Here is a 22,740-nt window from a genome sequence, read left to right as displayed (position 1 = left end):
GGAATGGCAGCAAAGAGGGGGTCAGCATGGCCTCCTGTGGTGTAAATATATGGACTTCCAGATCTCCCAGCTTGCACTGGATGTCCTCAGTGCTAGAAGAGGTGTGCTTCCCTAAAATAAAGCATAAAGGAACTATTAAGTCTACTAAACACACTGAAAAGTTTCATGTAAAAAAACATTTTTTAAAAAATCATTCAATGTCATTTTCAGCTCTTTGCTGTTTGCTTGGTATCATCACTGAGGCATATTTTTAAGCTTGGCAACTAGCCCTTTATTATTCTAGTCTCTTTGTACTCTTTAGCTTACTGAAACATGAAATGTACTCTTGCAAAAGTTTCTTATCAAGGCCTTACAGCTATCATATCTGCCTGTTTTGGGTTAGGGAGGTTTAAAATGTATGAAGGGGCTGCTGTCTTGAGGAGAACTTAGGCTTGCCCTTGTTGAGGATCCTTGCTGTTTGCGGAACGCTTTGTAGCAACAGAGCAACCTAACCCCTCAAGGGGTTAAGGTAATTCAGTTTCGCAGGATTCCCACTGCGCTGGGATTATCAAGGCCATGCCCTGATCCGGTAGTTCCCAACATTAGGTAACCCAGGTGTTCTTGGACTCCGAATCCCAGAAACCCCAGCCAGCACAGTTGGTGGTGAAGGCTTCTGGGAACTACAGCCCAAGAAGACGTGGGCAACCTAAGATGGGGAATCACTGCCCTAATTAATGGAAGGAAATAGATTTTGGATTTTGTATGGGAGAAAACCTGGCAATAACTTATAGCTTTGAATACTTATCTAACTAGCTAGAGAAAACAGAGAAGTAGAAGCCCTCTTGATTGCTTTTCACCATAACATATTCTTTGATGTCCTAAGTACTCACCTATTCAATAACCACAAAAGATTTGTACTGTCTTGCATGCAACAGATCATCTTTCTTTCCCCAGTAATGAAAGGAAACAGGCATGATGTTACCACAAAAGGAAATCAGTCTGTGAAGAACAAGCCCTGTTGTTTTCAAGGTGAAAAGCAAACAGCGGGTTTCGCCGTGGTCGATCTTGCAGGGAGCAAGGCAGCTGGCACAAGGTTAACTAAAATCCATGAAAGATGCTTTTGTATGATGGCAGCTGAACTCACAAAATCTTCACAGAACTCTGGAATTCATTCTCGCTCTCCATCTCCTTATTTCTACCTTCTCCTTTTTCCCTAGCATCTCTACAGTCTTCCCAGAGCAATGTGTGCTTCAGCACTGGAGAGCAAAAATGAAATATATGACATCCCATCACCACAGCATCGTGAATCCCTACTCACTCAGGTGAGTCTCCTTAAGCTAGTGGAGATGTCCAGTAGATATGAAAAGATAGTGGCTTTACTTCCATTCTGAATTATCCCATCAGTAGACTACAGTACTCAAAAGGACATACTATTTATCTTCCAAAACAAAAACAGCAAGAAACTGATTAAAATGTGTAAAAGGATCAAGATAATTTCTTATGAAACATGAAACATAAAAATTGGATTTTGTTTTCGCTGGCACTCAGTGTGAAGGCCAGTTACAGTATGGTAAATTCTATCTACTGTATCTTAGACCAAGAATGAACAACTTTAGTGCTTTCGGGGGCCAGTCTTCTGTCCTTGGGTGCCCTCTGGGGGGACTGCAAAGAACAGTTAAAAAAATGAAAGTGTCTTGCAACCCATGTCTGGTTTTGAAAAAATGACATTTTAAAGAGTTTGACTGTGGACCATATGTGAATTGCCATTTCTGATGGCTTCCATAAGGGGCTGTTCACCCTCCTTTGCATGAAAAGAGAGATTGGGAGGGGTTTAGGAGGATCACAGAAATTGCTGAGGACTGCATGCAGTCTGAGTACCACATCTCTCCTGCCCTGTCCTAGACTGTGATGTGAGTTTTCTTTTTAAAAAATTCATAATTAAATTCCAGTGCTTAATCAAATTCAATTTACTATACTCTATTTGATATTGTTAAACAAGGCTTAAGCATACCACATTAACATTACATGCCGTATTTTAAGAACGTAAGCTGTCTTTGGACACACATTGTAGGTAAATGTGAGAGAAATCGGGTATTTTGTGCATGACCTTGGGGGTGGAGCAAACAGCCTAGAAGCTTTAATGGGGTGGAGCATCATACACACACCCATGGATCTCTGGTGTTAAATCTGGCACTTAGTGTCCCAATTAGAAGTGGAGAAAAGGGTAGAAAAACTAAAGAAGATGCTGAGTTTGGCACCAATGGATAAGGAGTGTATGACCTTAAGAGCAGCCTCTTTTGCCACCTACAGTTAGCAATTTGAATTTCCCGCCTTTTCCCCCTGCCTTTTTCTGTTCCTATGTGAAAGCTCCGGTCGCAAGTAGAAGCTAAATTTTGCGGCCGGAGCTGGTCATAAGTTGAATTGGTTGTAAGTAGGGACAGTCGTAAGTCAAGACACCACTGTACTAGTGATGAAGGTACAATCAATGTCTTTAACTCTTAACCAAAAATCCCACTTCATCCATGCACAACTGCCAACCCTCTCTCTCTCTACTCCAAACTCCCCATTCCAATATCTCCCTTCTCAACTCTCTCCCACTCCTTGCAGAGACTCTTATATCTTGTGACTTATATCTCTCCACCATTCTCATTGATACATGCAAATAGCTTGTTACTATTCATGACCTGGGCAGATGCCACAACTGCCTAAACCTAGTTTGAATTTACTACATATTTACTTTCCATCTTGGCTCCAGGCTGCCAGTCCTGACAGGAGGGTACCTGCCACTGTCATTTGCACTGGAATCTGGTCTTTCCAGTTTATTGTCTTATTCCATGGCAGTTATGCTGTGCAATAACCCAACAGGTGTTGCACCGCAGAAGACCACTACCTCTGTTACATAAAAACTGCACCTTCTGAGGAAAATGCTATTATGAGGAGAAAAGTATCCCTACCTTCTCCCTCAGCTAACTAGTGGTTTGCATACAGTAGTCACAATAAATATCCTACTACTATTTAGTTAAAGCCTGTGACATCATTGGCATTGAAAACGAACACTCTCCATCCCCTGCACCATTGTTAGACAAACTGAAATTTTAATTTGTTTTTAGAGGATGAGCAGACCGTGCTGTGCCATCGCATTGACCCGATCCATTTTGGAATCCAGCTGAGCTCAAGAGAGGTGCCCATCTTTTTCCAGCACATAACTCTCTTTAATCTTAGTTATGCAAGGACATTTCTGCTATGCCCTGAGCATGCCTGCAGGCATTTCTTTCATTGCTTGGAAGGCAAAGTGCAGATTCCGAGTTTAGTGGCAGGAAGGCAGTGGGCAGCAGAGGGCAGACGATACACAGGAAGCCCCTGACTAGTTATCAGTTTGGCCAACCCAGAGCTTTCATACTGACAGCCGATTGCTGAGGCTGCTGTTTCATGTTCATGTTCCCTTCTGGCTCATGAGTCATGGCCAGTGACTCTACCAGTGGTACATGTGCCACCAATGAGATGTGGATGCAAAAATAGTTTACGTGGGGCACTGGGTTTCAGCAACAGCTAAAGGAATTTATTCTACCTCAGTCCACATGTCCTCTTGTAAGTGAAAAATATGATTTCCCACTGGGTCTACCTACCTGTGATTCTTTTTTTTCAAACGATGGTTTGTAGATATTACCGAAATATAACTTAAACTCCCCACCACACAATTTTCAACTATTAATGGAATTATTATCCTTGTTTCTTGTTTTCTATGGCCTTAAAACTTGCCTTTGAAATACAATATCAGCAGGCAGTTGATATACAATATAGCTCTCCTTGGAGAAAAGGGGGCTTCTTGTTTCTTTCATGGTGGGACCTAGGTTCCTCAAGAGAATGATTGGAGGAACATAAGGTACACAAAGGTGAAAGGTTTGATAACCCAGAACTCTAGATTAAATGCTAGTGATAGGCACAATACCTTCTGGTGGGCCCCATCCTCTACTTGTACCACTGCGTTAGTCTTCCTCAGGGGTAGTATGGCTTTAAAAATAGCTAGCATTTAAATTTGCAACAATATCCTGCTAAGATAAGCTTTGAGTGTGGAGAGCAAGGTAGGGAGCAGCAGTGGCATACACACACACCTTGAAGCTTCCAGGAGGATGGTGCATGATTATTGGCCTGGTACTCTTACTTGATGGCATTTAATCCTGTTTCAAGTCCCACACTTGCATGGGGGCAATTACAGAGATTCAGAATGGAGGCAGTGGAGCAGGGTAGCCTTTTGAGCCATGTATGTTTGGCATGACATCTGTCATGGGATTATAAAGGAACGGTAGGCCAAAACATCTGAGGGAAGAAAGGTTGCCCAGTCCAGATGCAGTGCACTCTGGTTGCGTATGGTCTACAATCCTTTTGTTCTGCTTTCATTTGGGGAGACTTAGGGAAATCCACAAGGACCAAAGTATAGAATCTCTGTTTTGTATTCATTAAAGAAAACAATAAATGATTCGTCTAACCCTACTGGTAAAATATACGGATTAATTTCTTTTTAAACATTTAATTAGGGTCTTGCTACTCCACCTTCTTCTAGAAAGGGCTCCAAGTTCTTCTCCACCACAGAAAGTTGCCTGGAGAGGGTGCAGCAATTTTACGATATCCCGTTAAGCCCTGAAAAGGTACAAGCACGGAAATGGCAAGAGTCTTCATTAGACCATGTAAGTGTTCTGAGTCAATGGCTTGCTGTTAAAACATGGAGCTATGCCAAGGCATGTAAGCAGAAATGCTCTAGTTAAGGGACTACACTTGGTCTATGGGTACCTGAAAAGAAATGTAGATATGGATAAGTCAACAAACCTGGAACTTCCTGAGATCAATAGCTGGAGCTGGAGGTATGAGTGGCAACGAAAGGCCAGAAACTGAACTGCAGTGGGCAATTTGTAATGGGAAGTGTCTGATATTTATATAATGCCTGGTTAGTCCAGAGTTTAAGGACTGATGTTGTAGACAATGTGTCACCAAAAGCAAAAAAGTCAAAATAAAAACTGGTGTGTGTGTGTGTACATCAACGAAAACAAACTCTCATCCTCTTAATATTCTAAACACCAAAAAAGATTGAAATGATTGCTACATTCCCAATTTTGTACCAGTTCTGAAGGACCTTCATGATGGTGGCCCAATAATGTGAAATTTGATCCCTAGAGAGAGACTCATTGAGCTCCCTCATTTTCTGCTTTTTGACTACCTTAAGAACACATTTTGCAAAACAGACTTTCTACTATTCTGTATTCTTTTGTCTTATCTACACATTACTACTTATATTTTAATGTAAGGTTTGTCTTGTGATTCATGTTGTTTCAGTTTATTTGTTAATTTCCCATCTGTAACATTATTGTTTTCTGTCTAGAATATGTCACTTTCAGCATTATTAAAAAAAGACAGCTATGAAATTATAGAACTAATTTGCAATTGTCTGTGCTACTTTTCAGATATATGTAATTCCCATAACATCTTCAAGAGAAGTTGTCACTAGTTCTCAAGGAAAGCATCTGAGTGATTACAAAACCTTGCCAAATCTTCGGAAATCAGAGTGGATCTATGATATACCACTGTCACCTGAAAAAAAAGGAATACAGGAAACTTCACAGAACCATTCCCAAAATAAAAATGTTTATGATATACCACCAACTAGGTTTGATTCAAGTAAACAAAGAGCTCTAACAATGAAGAATAAAGTAAAATTAGTGAATCCTGAGGCATACGATGTTCCACCCATACGGAGGAAGTTAACGTGTCCAGAGATCCTTCTGTATGATGTGCCATCTGTACATGATGTGTCAATGCAACATCAAAATGGTAACTATGACATTTCTTCAGCTGCTCCGTCTTGCAGGATTGAGAAAGAGAAGCACCAACGGACTATTTATGATATTCCCAGAGGATTGCCTGTTGCATTGGCACAAAAGAAAGAAAACACACATAGTCATAGTTCTGGAGGCAACACATACATTTTCCCTCCCTCGTTGTCCTCAGATGGCAACCCAGATCAAGACAGATTGTCTGTTTCAAGTGTAGACAGCAGAACCAGCACAATATCAACATTGTCAAGTTCTTCTAGTGATTCCTTTTCATCTTCAGCATCTTCATCTATTTTGTCTTCATCTTCAGAAGAGCCCAACAAAGAAACAAGCATGGAACTTGAGTCAGCCATAGAAACTCTGACTAAGCTACAGCACAGTGTATCCAGTTCAATTGCAAGTCTAATGATTTTTGTGAGCAGCAAATGGAGGTATCGAGAACATCTAGAGGGGAACATTGATGAAATTCATCGAGCAGTTGACCACATAAAGGTCTCCTTGGGAGAATTCTTGGACTTTGCTCAGACCATTGAAGGCAACACAGCTTCAGGTTCTGATAGCAAACTTCGGGCAAGAATTAAAAAACAGCTAAATATACTCACAGACTCCTTTCAGATCCTTGTGGAAACTAGAGAGGCATTGAACAACTGCAAATGGTCCCTTGAGATTCTTGTCATTAAGAAACCTCAGAACAATCCAGATGACCTGGATCGGTTTGTGATGGTGGCTCGCACCATTCCAGATGACATCAAGAGGTTTGTCTCCATCATCATAGCAAATGGGAAGTTACTTTTCAGAAAGAGCTGCAAAGAGAAAACCGGCAAGAACAGGACAGTTTGTGCAGAACATAACGTGAGTCTTGAACAGCAAGTTGAAGATGATTCTCTTCTAAGAAGTATTTTGGAGAAGCCAAAAGAGAAGGCAAGAGTTGATGCCACTGAAGAGTCTGATTACATTCAGATACAGGTCAGTAAAGCGGAAATGCAGCAGGAACTGAGAATTTGTTTTGAGAGTGAGAGCCCCCTACATATACCAAAAGAGGCATAGTCAGACCTGTGGCTACTCTGGCTCCTAACCTGGTCCTTTCCCCCCAAAACTAAATAGATAAATAATGGTACCAATGCTTACTAAGCTCATCAAAGCTTGATATTAGGAGCACCAACTCAGGAGTGGGATAAGTCAAGTCAAGGGGGTCTTCATTCCTGCTATTCTGTTTTGGTCCGGCAAGCTTATAGAGAGTCACCGTGCACTCCATTTAAATTTTATTGAAATGACGGCCAAAATGGCAAAAAATATATAAAATCATTTATATATACAAACAAGCAATCAATATATCGTGTTTAAAGTAACAGTAATAATAAACCTTGCAAATGAAGCAAAAGTTTTTTTACTCACCCACACCCACACTTTCCATGTGCACACCCCATTCCTTCATGAGCACGCGCGCACACACATTCACACAATCCAAATTATGACTTAAGCATGCACACACACACATTCACACAATCCAAATTATGACTTAGATGCAACTTTAGAGGTAGGGAGAGCAGAAGACAAGGGAAAGGAAAGAGAGAAGCTGTCACCCAAAGACACCCCCCCCCCATTCTTGCATGACTTGTGAAATGTGGAGGCAGTGGCACCCACTGCATCTTGCCTACTATCCCCACACCCTTGTACCATCCCCTCCCAGAGGCAGGACATGCAAAAGGAACATAAGGGAAGGATATACCGTATATTCCTATGGGATTCAAAGGGAGAGTGGTTTTGAAGAAGGGGCCAGACTGTAGAGACACAGGCCAATGATTGTCTGACAGGAAAGGGATCTGACAGAACTTATGGGGAGAGGCCCTGCAGGGTCGTGGCTGCAGAAAAAGTGCCAGTGCTTTGAAGCACGCACACACACCACAGGGTGGCATCCTGTTTGGGAATCAGATATGGGTTTAGGAAGGATTCCTAGTGTTCCGGAAGCAAAATTTCTGCAAACATCCAGCTCACATTTCTGCTCAGTATTATACGGACATCTTTTCTTCTCCCCCACTGCAGAAACCATTAGGACTGGAAGAAGTACAACCATCACTTTCAACTCACAAGGCAGAGGGGAAGAATGATGACTTAAAAGCAAAGGTATTTCTTCTTCTTCTCAGAACAAGGATCTACACATTCAGCCTGGTCTTTGAAAGTACCAGAAGAGCATAAAGCCCCAGTGTGCCTGTATGGGACTGAGCCTAGATGGCTCAAGGAAGGAGAAAACCATTGGTGTATTTTTTTGGCAGCTTGTTGTGGGAAGAGTTGTGCCCAGACCTTTCACTGAAGTCAGAGCATCACATCAGGTGGCCCCGATTTACTGCTCTTTCATTTCACAGTGGCCAGAAAGTGCTTATGCCAGAAGGCGTAGCATGCCTTTGTGTGCAAATAGGATGTATGTAGGACCTCTCACATAACTGAGAATTGTGTGATTGTTGTGCTACATAGCATCCTTGCCTACATCTTAGTATAATTAACATAAACATTTGTTGTTTAATTTGTGAGAATGAATCATTTAAAACATGTTGATCAACTAACAAAGCTCTCAGAGCTAGCTAAGAAAGCATAATTTTTAAATTAGAGACACTTAAAACCATAGAACAATATGAATAGGTATAAAACCAAGGTCAGAAGTACCCTGTTTAGGAGAAACATTTCCTACTGTGAAAGAGAAAAAGGGAATGCTTCCTATAGGTTGAGGCCCAAAGAATCCACCGCCTACAAACTATTATTATTGATCAAGCCACGTTTGATGCGGAGGCTTTCATTCTGTAATAACTAGAAACACTCTAGTGCAGGCTTGTCCAACCTGTGGCCCGAGGGCCGCATGCGGCCCAGGTCAGCTCATAATGCGGCCCAGTGCAATTTTTTTATTTTTAAAGAAATTCCAAAGTTTCAAGATACACTGCTGGCGCTTGCAGCCGGAATGTGGCCGGGGCATGTCACAACAGTAGAGGGGGGAGAGGGAAGGAAGGAAGGAGTGGGAGGGGAGGGGACAGGGGGCTGCGTGACTGCATTGCGCCATCCCCGTCAATAGGTGGACCCCCTCCCAGCCCCATAAAGCCGCCGGAGTCGAAGCTGGCAGCCACTGCTGTCTGAGATCGCAGCTGCCAGTAAGCGCGCTTGGAGCAGGGCTGCGGAGGACGGCTAGGGCTGCCCCCCATGCGGCCCAAACCAAATGTATGTGCGGCCCAAACCATATCTTCATCTTCTAATGTGGCCCAGGGAAGGTGAAAGGTTGGACACCCCTGCTCTAGTGGAACAATACTTTCCTCTAGACAAGTTACAGCTGTGTGGTTCGGATCACAAATAATACACTGATCTACAAGAGGCAAAGCAGTCTACTTGTTTTCCAAGTTGGAGACATTTCTAGCTGTCTGAAAACTTCCTAATGTTAATCACTTATTATAGGATACCAGGCATGGTCATTTGATCCACTTCACATCATCAGATTGTAATGTAATCACCCTCAGAAATTCCATATGCTCCATATAGTAAGCTGTTCTGTGTGAAGGAGTTTTTCACACAGTAGAATTCGTTTTAAAAATGTACCGTTGCTCGCGTGCACGCACACAAGCCACCACTTTAGGTTTTGATGGTTTACGGCATTCATAGATAAGGCGATGGATAGCTGAATAGTCAACATCAAGGAATTTAGCCCAATATTTTGTTAGTGCTAGGAAAGTACCCACATTGCAGAGGCAAACCATGTGCTTTGCATTCAGAAGCTCTCAACTTCCACTTCTGATATCTTTAGAGAAAAGGAGCCATATAGTATGCCACTTGTGAAAAGCAGCTGTTCTTCACAACAGTAGATTATACTGAGCTGGTTGACGAAATGATCTGATCTGGCTTAAGGTATCAACTTGCATTTCTTATTGTAGTATGTCCAATTATGTATTCATAGGTAACTTGTACTTGTCAGTTGAGATGTTTTAAAATAAACTACATGCTTGATAGTGAAAGTTGTTGATGTGTTTTTGTTTCTTCCTTTCTAGGCTTCTCCATCTGCAATGAAACACAACGAGGAGAGTCTAGCCACGAAAATGGTGCTCTCCAGTATCTGCAGACTATATTTTGGGGCTGTTCAGAAAGCCATTGCTGTTTTTTTCGAAAGTCTTAGGAGTGATCAGACCCCTGATGTTTTCATACCCAAAAGCAAACTGATCATCATGGTGGGCCAAAGGCTGGTGGATGCCTTATGTCAAGAAGCCATTGAAAAGTCCAATCGAAATGAGGTCCTGAGTGGTAGCAGCAATTTTTGTGGCTTGTTGAAGAACTTGGCAGTTGCAACCAAGAATGCTGCAATGCAATATCCATGTGCTGTTGCCATGAAAGAACTTCGCAATCAAGCTGATGGGCTATTAAAGTACACAGAGGAGTTCCGAGCAATGATGGAGTAAAGTGATCATACTGCTGATTTTCTAAGAATAGGACATGCATACTGGCAAACTCCAAAGCAGTCTAATATAGTGGCAAGCTGAACTGTATTTTCAACACATGAGTTGGGCACAGGGCTGTATCTTCTGGCTGCACCTCTGTATCTCTGTATGCACTGGACCCACGCTCTCAATTCAGACCTTGCAATGTTGGGCATCAAGGTCTGAAAGAATTTCCAAGGAAGTAGCCATGTTAGGCCTATCGTAACAGAAGTAACAAAGAATCTTGTGGCACCTTTAAAAACTAAGAATTGCTATTTGGCATGAGTGTTCATGGACCAAGCTTTTTCTTCAGAAGTATGGCATTTAGTATTCAAGCCACGGACTGGTTAAGGTTATTGGGGTGGAATAAAATGGGATACAGAAAATGACATATTAAGAATAGCGGTTATAACTTTTCAGACTCCTGGTTAGCATAAACATTATGTATAACGTCACTTACACAACTCAGTTACCTTCTTATGTGTGTGTTTTTTGCTCTCAAAAGAGTTATCCGTTTTACCTGATACTAGAAGTGACCTATGTTCTCTCATAGTCATGTTGAAAAATCACTTATGCGGTACACAATAGGGTAGTAATATAGGTAAACCTGTATTGATGAACTGATTAATACTTGAAATGAGATTGATTGGTTGGTTCAAGCCAAGGAAGATAAAATTCCTTCTGATGTATTTGCATTAAGCTATTTCCCTTTTGAATGAGTTTTTAAAGTTATTTTGCCTAAAAAGGAGCTCTGCTCATGCTTACTTGAACACAGGCAGAACTCTCAGTGAAGTCACTGATCCTGCTTTACTGGAGAAAGAGATCTGTTTCCATTCTAGTCAATATTAGTAGATCTGTATTTTACACTTTGTTGCTGAACATTGGCAAGTTTGGAACTGAGACCTTCATTCTATTGCTGTTTCCAACTACAACAGATTCACGTACTCAGCAGCATTTATATAAATGTTGACTTGTCATTCAGTTATTGATCCAGTAGAATTACTCTCTAGTTAAGACTAGCAGGATACTGGCCTGAGAGTTCAGATTAGTCTGGAATACTCAGGGATGTAGGGGTGGGACTATCCCTGTGCAAATTATTCATGTTTGAAATGTCTGAACAGGGCTAAAGTGGTCATTAGAAAAGACTACAACAAGAACTAATTTCTAGGTATGATAGACTCTTTGTTTAATGCAGAGTATCTATGACAAGTCATTCTATGTGCACAAGGAAAATAATAGTACTGTAGATCCCAACCTCATGGGGATGTTGCCAGAATAAATATATACATATTTGGTCAAATGCTTCGAGACCTATACATTTAAATAGTCGTGGGCTGTTTGGAGAATGGTTTGCGTGTTGAGCAACAGCAGCTGTCACAGTGCTGATCATCTGATAGGGAAAGGCTGATAAATACTCTGAAAGGTACAAATATAATTATGGTTAACTGTGGATTAAGAAGCATGTGTTTCTGCTCTTCTGCCTTTCTGTATGTATGAACAATCCTATATTCCAGAAACGAGACAGCATACCCTTGAATAGGACTCGCATTGGCTAGACACGCTCCTCTACCTTTGTTGTCCTGTTCCCAGTCAGGTGAAACTTGATGGTATGTTCTGCCTTGGACAAAGTCAAAGCTGATAATCAAGCATATTGGCCTTAATCTCAAAAAGGCAATTCAGAAATACATGGAATGATAAAGCAAAATAAAGAGTGAAATACTGCCTTTAAGTGGGTAGAATCAAAGCAAAGAGTTCTGTAACTAATGTCAAAACCATTCACAATCAACAAGCTAGCAGAGTACAATCAGTACAAGGAGGATCCTACGACAAGTCAGCAAAAGTCTAGGATGTAGAGTTTGGCTGACAAGATCCAGGCAGGATCAGACATTATTAGTCCTTAATTTAGCCAAAACTAAAACTTAGATGATGGTTCTTGAGACCCCATTCATTTAGCCTTTATGAGAAAAGTCCTACTCTCAATAAGTCCTTTTGTTTCCAATGCAACCATTACTCTTAAGGAGATCTTCCTTGAAAGTCTTAAACTTAGTCCTCTGCCTTCATCTGTTCATTTCTGTGGACAAGCATTCTCATCCAAATCAGGGACCAGACTTTCTTTCCCAGGAGGTGCTGTTTTCTGCAGAATCGTGCTGTTTTCTGCAGAATCAGAGATGGTTATTGAGTCCTTGTCAATTCCTGGAGTTTGATTTAAGCCTCACTAGGGCCTTCTGCATTGTGCAGGCAGCAGTGGTTTAAGTAAGGTCAAAGTAGTGATGCTGGAGCATACCACATTACAACCAGCTTCTAACCTGTAAAAGGCAGATAAATGCTATGTCTGCATTAGCTTCTTCAGAAACCTAATCAGAGCAGTTTTGCAACAACCATCAGGTAAGCAGATGCATGGGTTTGTGGGGACTGTGATGTTGTTGCAGAAAAGAAGCAAAAACAGCTGTATTGTGCCACCATATTGCAGGCATATGAGGGGGAAAAAGTTATTCTGTGCGGCATTTGAAATTTCCTATTCCATGTCAAGTCTAAGTGAGTTTCAAAGTAAGTTTAATAATGGAGGTTGGGTAGTAATATATGAACACCTTATCATAAACATTTGTTTACCATTCTTACAAAAAAAACCCCCACAAATCACAATCTAAAATTTTTCAGCTTTAGGAATACAGCAGTGGGGGTTTGAGGGGGCTATTGTTTTCCATTCCTGAGTTTTCTTTCAGGCAGTCATATTTCTAGTTCCTTACCATTAAGACTGAAGGGAGTTCCAGTGCAAAATATCTGGAAGGATAGAAGTCTCTTCACCACAGATCCAATGTTAATTCTTTAAACTTTCACATATGACTGTCTTCTATGGCTGTTTTGTTGCATTTATTGTTGTTGTACACTGCTTTTCAATATTTTATCAATGTCTACATTATCTTGGAAATCACAGAATCATAGAGTTGGAAGGGGCCTATAATGCCATCAAGTCCAACCCCCTGCTCAATGCAGGAATATAAATCAAAGGATATCTGCCAGGTAGTTTTCTAAATTTCTCTAAAATGCCTCCAAGTGTTGGAGCACTCACTACCTCTTGAAGTAATTGGTTTCACTGTCATACTGCTCTAACAGTTAAGATTTTTTTTCCTGATATTCACTCTAAACCTAATTTCCTGTAGCCCATTATTACATGTCCTATACTTTGCGATGATTGATAACAGACCCTGCCTCTCCTCTGTATGGCCATCTTTCATGTACAGTATTTGAAAAGCAGTATATTTCCCCCCCCCCAAGTCTTATTTTCTCAAGACTAAACATGCCCAGTTCTTCGTCTTTCCTCATAGGGCTTGGTTTCCAGTCTTCTGATCATCCTTCTTGCCCTTCTTTGAACTTGTCCTAATTCGTTAGGACTCTTGAAGTGATGTTACTGGTCAATTTCAGTATTCAGATTTTAACATAATACTCAAGATAAGGCATAGCCAGTGCCAAATAGAGGGCACTGCCAAATAGCACTTCACAAGATTTTGGCACTATACTTGTTAATACAGCCTAAAATAGCATTTGCCTTTTCTGTAGCCACATAACACTGTTGGCTCATATTCAGCCTGTGATCTACAATAACTCCAAGATCCTTCTCACTCATAATACTGCTGATCCAGGTATCCCCCATCTTGTAACCGTGCAGTTGGTTTCTTTTTCCAAGGTGCAATAACTTTGCACTTATTCCAGTTGAATTTCATTCTGTTGTTTTCAGCCCAGTGCTCGAGCCTATACTGTACATCATTTCAAATTTTGTTTGTCTTTCAGGGTGTTGGCTATTCCACCCAATTTTGTGTTATCTGCAGATTTGATTAGCATTTCCTGTATCCCCTGATCCATGTTAATAAAACCGTTTGTAGAGCTCTGGCCCCAGGACTGAGCCCTGGGGTACTCCACTTATCTCCTCCTAGTTTGAGAAGGAGCCATTAAGCATCACCCTCCGACTACAATTCTGTAGCCAACTGTGTATCCACCTGAGAGTTGTTTTGTCCAACCCACACTTGGTTAAATTGCTGATCAGGATATCATGGGGAACTTTGTCAAAAGCTTTGCTGAGGTCAAGATCTATGATGTCCACAATATTCTTTCAATCAGGAAGGTTACCCAAGCAAAAAATGAGCTCAGATTATATCAGAAACGTGGTTGGAAAATAAAAACCATTTTTTTCTAAAATCATTAATCAAATATATCATTGCAGCCTTATTGTCTTATTCAAATTTTAGAAGCATGTCTCTGAATTTAACAGTATTTTACTGCCAGCAAAAACGATATAATACTGAAAACCTACAACCACATCGTGTGTCTGTTTAATTTCAATGCGAAACCCACTAATGTCAGTATAAAGCATTTTCAAGCTACTGAATTTCGTCAGACTGCTGTACAGCATTACTGCGAAGCAAGCACGTTTGGAATCTCTAACTCGGACCAGAAACTAGTCTGAGTCGTATTAATTTAGAGCCAAATTGTAGTGAAATATGTGACGCAAGACTCGCCACCAATCCCTTCTTAATAGAGGGAACGGCTCAAAGACAACGCCTCGGATGTCAATAGATTGCGCCACATTAGTTGCTACGGTCCCTTAGCAACGCGCCCCAAATACGTCATCATTGCTTGCCTTTCTGCTCCGGAAGAGTTTGTCTTTCGTGACCGGAAGTTCCTTTGTTGTGTGGAAATCCGGAAGCAGGAGGAAGGATTTGGGTGGCGAGATGGGTTGCGATGGGGGTACCATCCCGAAGAGGCACGAATTGGTGAAGGGACCGCGCAAAATTGAGAAGGTAGGCTTGTAGGGGAAAGCTGCGGGAAAGCCCCTGTTCCCGAGAGGAGCTGGGAGGATTGGGTTGTGTTCTTTTCAGACCTGGGAGATGGGACGAGTGGGGTGTGGTTCGGCTGAAACACTGGGTTTGGGAACATCACCGTGAAAATGGTCGTGGGATACGTGTCAGGTGCTGGGAAATCCGAGTCGCAAAACAGAGGAGGGGAAGAGAGAACCGACAGAAGCTTCCCCCCCCCACACGCTTCAGTAAATATGAAACCATAACGAAAATAAAATTATTGTGGTACTTTTAGGACTAACAGTTTTGTTCCAGTCTCAGATTTTGTGGATTACAGTCCTGTTTTTGGAACACCTGTGGATTGTGTCACTCTCGCTGAAGAAGGGAATTGTAATCCATGAAAGCTCACATTGAAGTGAAGTGCTTAGTTTTAAAGGTAGCACAATATTTTTGTGTTTGCATGTGCAGAAACAGGCTAACATAGCTACCAGTCCATCAGACACTTTTTCACATTGAGTTTAAGATTACACGTTTACATACTGGGTAGTTCAGATTTTTTTTTGTTTGTGCACAGTGTCTGTATCTGAATCTACAACATGTGTGTAAATTGTTATTTTATTTATTCATTTTATATACCATTACTGTGACAACATTACTGTGGCTGATGGTCAGATTCCAAATATCTCCTGTATGGAGAATTAGTGCAGGGAAAGCGCCCCAGAGGGAGACCACAGCTGCAATACAAGGATATCTGCAAGCGGGATCTGAAGGCCTTAGGAATGGACCTCAACAGATGCGAAACGCTGACATCTGAGCGTTCAGCCTGGAGGCAGGCAGTGCATCACGGCCTCTCCCAATTTGAAGAGACCCTTGTCCAGCAGGCCGAGGCACAGGCAGTCCCGAAAGCAGCAAAATCAGGGAGCTGGACAGGGGACAGATTGTATTTTTCTTCATTGTGTAAAGGATTGTCACTCTCGAATTGGCCTTCTCAGCCACACTAGACGCTGTTCCAAGTCCTCCATAAAGAGCACGCTACCATAGTCTCTCGAGACTGAAGGATGCCTAATCTAACTGTGACACACTATTCTGCATGGTTTACAGCATACTAAAATAAAATCCAACAGCAACAAGATTATAAATAAAACAATCAGACAATAATGTTATGCATTTAGATCGTATGCATATGTAGTTTACATACACCAAAAGCAACTGTCAGTTGTGATGTTTTGCTTTTAAATTTACACAGTCAACATGCATACTTCTGTAAATGTTTAAAGAATTTATTTCTCTAGATTAGTGGGACATGTGGGCATTGCAAGAAAGGGTCAGTCTGAAATGCCATTTGGTACCTATGGATTTGGACAGCTCCTCTTAAACATACTCACATTCATAATTATGAAGTGGCTTTCTTTAACAAGTATTGTTTTCATAATCATCTACCTGCCATTCTTGCCTCATGTGTATATGATGCATACAGTGTTTTACAGGAAATTGATTTCAAATTGAAAGGAAAAGTGTAATGGGTGATGAGTTCAAAGGTAGTGGTTTTTCTGGTAATATATATGTAATATATGTATTCCTTACCTTAGGTTGACAAAAATGCAGAATTGGTGGCGCAGTGGTACTATTGCACATTAAGTCAAGAAAAACTAAGCAGGCCTATAGTGGCTTGTGAGCTTGGCAGGTAAGTTTACAATTTTTGTTTTTCTTTCAGTGAAAATATCCTAATTTCCTAGTAATTTTCTGTCACTGAGTTCATGTGTTTTACCAAACACTCCTTCTATTTTAGGTTATATAACAAAGATGCAATCATTGAATTTTTGCTCGATAAATCTTCTGATAAAGTCCTTGTGGAGGCTGCATCCCATATCAAGAGTATTAAGGTAAAATTAAAATGTAAAATATAAAAATGTCTAATTTTTTAGACATCAGAATCTATATATTTCAGTTCTGTGTGTTCAGAGAAAAGTCATTGTGTTCAATTCCTCAGCATGTTAAATTGATTTTTATGGAGTCTCTGAAGCACCCTATTTCTACAGCATGTTTTTTTTTTCAATGGGAAATGCTTTAGATATACTTTCTTGTACTTATAGTTACATTGTGTTTTATAGATGCTTCAGGTATTTACAAAGGCCATTGGGTCAGGATGAAAACTAGAGTTCAGTCCAGTCATCATAGGGGTTGAAAGAAACTCAATGACAAATGAAGTTGTACATTTGTTATTCTGATACTCAGTTTTGGGTATCTTTGTCCTGTTCTTACTTCTGATTTGTAAATGCTCTGGCAGTATTGGAATCTTTAGTGGGAGACACATTGTATTTAGTTTTTATTATGTGTCTTAAATTCATTGGATAGCTCAGTGGATTAGTTACTTGGCTGCAGAATCAGAGTTTGGAAGTTCAGTTTCCCACTGTGCATCACAGAAAGGCCATTCCTTGCAGCCTTGGGAAAGCTGCACAGACCCAGGATGCCCACAGAAGAAGGGAATGGCAAACCATTTCTGAATACGGTCTATATAGATTTCATTGTATTTCAATAGTAATATTTTAATTTGTTGTGATTTTAAATACACGTATACTAATTCAGGTCTTGTATGCCACCTTTAGTCCCTTTACTGGAAATAAGATGGGATGTAAATAAAATACATAAGTAAATATATAAAATTTCTCCATCCTCTTTTTCTTCATTTCTTTTCTCCTACATAGCAGTGTATATGCACAGAGATATTGCTAGTTCTGACATCATTATAATACTTATTATAGTAGTGCTATATTATTCAGTGGTAATAACTGAACTGTGGCAGCTAATACTCATGTGATCAGTAGTTACAGAAATGCTTGGGACATTTAGTATCTTCAGTTAAATGTTGTTTTGTATGTTACTTAGACCTGGGCCAGTAAACAGAATGGCAGTTAACTCCCACCGCTCTTTTAGAAGGAAGCTTTTAATGGGTAGTTCTTAAAGTATAAATATGTTGCAAGTCGCTTGAATACAGAATGCTGGAGGAGAGAATTGTACTGTTTTAGTTGATTGCTTTAACTCACTTTAGTTTAAACTAACCTATGTATATTATTCTGTTTCCTTTCAGAATGTAATTGAATTGAATCTCACAGACAATCCAGCTTGGACTGGTGACAAGGGGAATACAAAAGGGGACAAATATGATGACATCCAGAGTGCCCGTTTTATTTGCCCTGTAGTTGGGTTGGAAATGAACGGAAGGCATCGGTTAGTGTTTACTGTTTAATCACAAGTAAATGTAATGAGTATTTTTCTGTTAATTTTTCTTAATATGGTTGAGAATCTACATTGTTTTCCTGAAAATAAGACAGGGTTTTATATTAATTCTGGTTCCATAAATGCGTTAGGGCTTATTTTCAGGGGATGTTTTATTTTATTCATGTACAACAATCTACATTTATTCAAATACAGTCATGGCATCTTCTTCTGGTTGCTGCACAATGCTGCACAATGGTGGAGGGCAGGGTTTCACTTAACTGGGTCTTATTTTTGGGATAGGGCTTATATTACAAGCATCCTGAAAAATCATACTAGGGCTTATTTTCAGGTTAGGTCTTATTTTCAGGGAAACAGGGTATATACTCTTATTTGGATAATCTGTATTTGCAACATATATTTTAGTGATTTATAATAAACTCTCCTCTGAAAGCTAATGTATGCTGGAAGTAGGGGACTTCAGTTATCTATCATTCATTATAATCTGTTATCATTTGGAAGCTGATAATGTTATAACTAAACTATCAGTGCATGTATTTAGATTTCATGGTCTGAGCCATAAAAATGTGCACGTCCATAATAAGTTAGTAGGGAGAAGATGCATGATCATGTGCAAACATTTGCTTTTTATCACTGAAGCAATTCAGAAGTTTAGATGTAGGGAAGTGTGTTTTTAGACTCATATTTCTACAGCCAGGTGTTGGAATATTTGTTTATGTTACCTGCTCAGTACTAATAGCTAACTAGGATTGTAGGATCTTAGTCTGTGCAGTTTCGGATGTTGTGCATGTTTCCTTATCTTTCCAATTTTTAATCTCTGGCAAAATAGTATGCCAGTAAATTAATAGTGTAAACCATGGATGAGCAACTTTGATGGGTCTGGAGGTTATTTTTACCCCTCCCAGGATCTTAGTGGACTATATCATCTTAAAATTCTTCACACACCAGAAAAAAAGATCACTATAAAAATAGTCCTTTGTTGTTCCTAAAAATCTATAGCATTTGTCGTGGATCATTTCAAGGTGTTTTAATCCCCTCTTGTATAGTTTTAGCCGTAAAATATCCTTTAAAAAACATGTGGAGTTTTATTATTACATAAATATTTACAGCTTTAAAAGACTGCTTTGGGCCTAAAGCAGGTCTCAATGGTGGGAAGGATAGCCTTTAAATAGCCAGTCCGTTTTCCAGGGTGGATTCTGGAGGCACAATTGATCCCTTTTTGGACTGGAAAAACTTTTCTCAGCGAGGAGTGTTTGTTTCTTGGGGGTATGCAACTATTGCTCTCCCTTGGTATGGATATTAGCTTTTAGGGAAAAGAAAGATTTGTTAAATACTTGTTTTTAAAAATCGCTTTTACATAATGTAGATGCATTGATGGTAGTCATACTTCTGTGTAGGAGAGGAAGCTTACTATGATTCTTAGGACCTAGTGTTATGCAGGTTTTCTCAGACTCGTCCCACTTGCTCAGTAGCATTTGTGCTGTCCTTTTTAGGGGTGTTGATGTTCTTTTATGGGTTTGATATAGAATACTGTTATTTGACTTGTAGTTTGTGGTTAGGTAGTGGAACTTATTGTGCTGTTTAGTAGGCGATACATGATCAACATGAATTTAACCCAACTCCGGGAGGCAGTGGAAGACAGGAGGGCCTGGCGTGCTCTGGTCCATGGGGTCACAAAAAGTCGGACATGACTAAACCAACTAAACAACAACAACACACCTGCATTTTATGCATGCTCCCTTAGAGAAGTGCCTCTCCCTGTGATCAGTTTATCTCACTAACAAGTATGTATGTATCATTTTCCAGCCATAACCCCCAAAATCCTAAATTATTAATATTTGAGTGTGGGGGAAAAAAAAGAGAGGCCTTATTCAGTTGTACAGTGGTGCCCCGCATAGCGACGTTAATCCGTTCCGGATTAATCGTCGCTATAAGGAAACATCGCTAAACGGAATGGAAAAAGCCATAGGAACGCATTAAAATTCGTTCAGCGAAGTTCCTCCATAGCGCCGCCATTTTCGCACCTTCGGAAAGCGAGGGCAGGGCGTGAAAACACATCCGGCGGCCATTTTGGGCACCCGGTGGCCATTTTGGAACCGCCGATCAGCTGTTCTAGGAACATTGCAATGCGACGTTTTACCCATTAAAACATTGCAATGCGATCGCATTAGCGATCTAAAAATATAGATCGCTATGCGGATTCGTCGTTAAACAGTGCGCTCGTTATGCGAGGCACCACTGTATTTCTTTATTGCATTTCTATGGCGCCTTTCTTTTGACACTGGGATTCGAAGTGCTAAGTCTGCACGTACCTTGAACACAGTTTTTAAAGCTCAAATTAAAAAAATGCCTGAGCATAAGCATATTTTATTTTTTTTTGTTTAAAGTTATAGTGAGGAATGTGAGAAACCTATAAAACCTGATTATTTATTTAATAAATAAATAAATAAATAAATAAATAAATAAATAAATAACCTGATTATCTGTAGAAGTCAATGTGTATCAGGACAACATTATTGGTTTTTATCATTTGCTTACTGAAATCAGGGAGTGCTTATTGCTGTTGTGCAAAACCCTTTTCTTAAGATGTGTTGCCTGTTTTAACCACATGAGGGCACTTAGGGACACACACGTTAAACTGCTGCATTCTGACCAACAAGTAGAAATGTGTTTTTTAAAATGTTGCTTCAGATATACTTCTGAAATATGTTCAGTTAAGTGTGGCTGTGATGTGCAGCTGATCCTACGCATATTAGAATTCAGTTCCCAATGAGTATACTAAGACTTCGTTCGAGCTAAATGTGTCGCAGAATTGCAGCCTCAATGCTACTGAAATCTGTTGCTGCCTTGCTTAATAGTGTTTCTAAATTTCTTTTGTATTTTGATTTAATTTGTATTTATTTGGATTTCATTATTACCATGGTTTGCTTGTTTTAGGAAGAAAGGTGGAATCAAGATGTAGTGAAGTTAAATAAAGCTATAATAGTCACAAGTACCCTGAACCCATTGCTTACATAAGACTTAATGTACAATGTTATACATATCTATACAGAAGTAAACCACATTCAGTTCAGTAGGATTTATTCCTGGGTAGATATGTACAAGATTGCAAGTTGAAGCCATAACTGCTTTTTTCCCCTTAAACTGAAGCTTGTGGCTAGAGTTTATTAAATATCAATTTTTCTGTCTTTGTATCTACAAGGTTTTGCTTTCTTCGGAACTGTGGATGTGTATTCTCTGAACGTGCTCTCAGAGAAATTAAAACTGAAGTGTGTCACAAGGTAAGTTTTGTTCTTTTTCTGTTCTCCATTTCCCTTTTTTTATTGTAAAGGTGTGTTGTATTCCAGATACATAAGCTTAGGTCCTACTGATTTAAGAGAGAGAGTTTTAAGCTTGCATAATTAGGGTTGGGTAGCAGCAGTGAGTTCAGAAATAAGATCATCCTGCTTTCCTTTGTTTGGCTTTCACATTCTTTTATTGTTTATTAAAACAATAAAAGAATAAAAGTTTTTTCATCTTAGAGGCTTTGGGCTTCTTTCTGTCTTAATATCGCAAACGAAATTGTTAAGGTGCATTGCCTTTTACTTTGTGCCAGATTGATAGCTCCTTTACTTGATTGGAAGTAAATAAAAATCAGAAATTCTTGAGAAATTAAATAATCTCCCCACAGTGGCAGTTGTAAAAAAACACACACACATTACTGATTTCAGGATGTTAGGTAAAAGGTAAAGGTTCCCCTTGACATTTAGTCCAGTTGTGTCCGACTCTAGGGCGCAGTGCTCATCCTCATTTCCAAGCCGTAGAGCCAGCATTTGTCTGAAGACAGTTTCCGTGGTCACGTGGCCAGCATGACTAGACATGGAACGCTATTATCTTCCCACTGTGGTGGTACCTATTTATCTACTCACATTTGCATGCTTTCGAAGTGCTAGGTTGGCAGGAGCTGGGACAAGAGACGAGAGCTCACTCCATCATGTGGATTCGATCTTATGACTGCTGGTCTTCTGACCATCAGTAGAGAGGCTTCTGCGGTTTAACCTGCAGCGCCACCACATCCCTCAATCCCTTCAGGATGTTACATTCTTCATAAATGTATTTATTCCTTCTAATCTGGGTCTTAAAGTGAATAAAGAATAAAGAATTTTTTGTCTTACTTGAGGTCTTGGTTTGCAAAAATGCCTATGCTGACAGGGCTTCTACTGTTAAGTCATGGGAAACAACAGCTTTAAGATGTGGCAAAAGTCCACTGCATAATGATAGAGGAACTGGAGCATCATGATCTTAGTTTCATTGGTGGTATTTCAAACTGAAAAGGCTGGGAAAGACCTCAGTTTGAGATCAGAGAGAGCTACTATCAGTTGGAAAGCACAGTCATTGGCTAGATGCATGGTGGCTGCAGCTATGTTATTTGGCTTTGTGTATAGGTGACAGCAATGATATATTGAATCAGCACACATGTGC

At 40.1% G+C, this 22,740-nt stretch overlaps 2 protein-coding genes across 4 annotated transcripts in view; both read left to right on the top strand.

Moving 5' to 3' along the window:
- CASS4 (Cas scaffold protein family member 4) overlaps positions 1 to 11,549 on the top strand; it is a 43,388-nt gene extending 31,839 nt beyond the window's left edge. For all 3 annotated transcript variants that reach the window (XM_078392156.1, XM_020797517.3, XM_072996826.2), the window contains 5 exons: positions 1,197 to 1,301; positions 4,515 to 4,664; positions 5,436 to 6,770; positions 7,848 to 7,928; positions 9,827 to 11,549. In XM_078392156.1, coding sequence (XP_078248282.1) covers positions 1,197 to 1,301; positions 4,515 to 4,664; positions 5,436 to 6,770; positions 7,848 to 7,928; positions 9,827 to 10,231 — 2,076 coding nt within the window. In that variant the 3' untranslated portion in view covers positions 10,232 to 11,549. The remainder of the gene's footprint in view (positions 1 to 1,196; positions 1,302 to 4,514; positions 4,665 to 5,435; positions 6,771 to 7,847; positions 7,929 to 9,826) is intronic.
- Positions 11,550 to 14,889: 3,340 nt separating this feature from the next.
- RTF2 (replication termination factor 2) overlaps positions 14,890 to 22,740 on the top strand; it is a 61,638-nt gene continuing 53,787 nt past the window's right edge. The window contains exons 1-5 of the mRNA XM_020797503.3: positions 14,890 to 15,045; positions 16,632 to 16,726; positions 16,832 to 16,925; positions 18,131 to 18,270; positions 21,482 to 21,560. Coding sequence (XP_020653162.3) covers positions 14,977 to 15,045; positions 16,632 to 16,726; positions 16,832 to 16,925; positions 18,131 to 18,270; positions 21,482 to 21,560 — 477 coding nt within the window. The 5' untranslated portion in view covers positions 14,890 to 14,976. The remainder of the gene's footprint in view (positions 15,046 to 16,631; positions 16,727 to 16,831; positions 16,926 to 18,130; positions 18,271 to 21,481; positions 21,561 to 22,740) is intronic.

Source organism: Pogona vitticeps, chromosome 4 (assembly GCF_051106095.1).
Source record: "Pogona vitticeps strain Pit_001003342236 chromosome 4, PviZW2.1, whole genome shotgun sequence".
Lineage (NCBI taxonomy): Eukaryota > Metazoa > Chordata > Lepidosauria > Squamata > Agamidae > Pogona > Pogona vitticeps.
The sequence above is the reverse complement of the archived record's forward strand: the minus strand, read 5'-3'. Positions and strand labels throughout refer to the sequence as shown.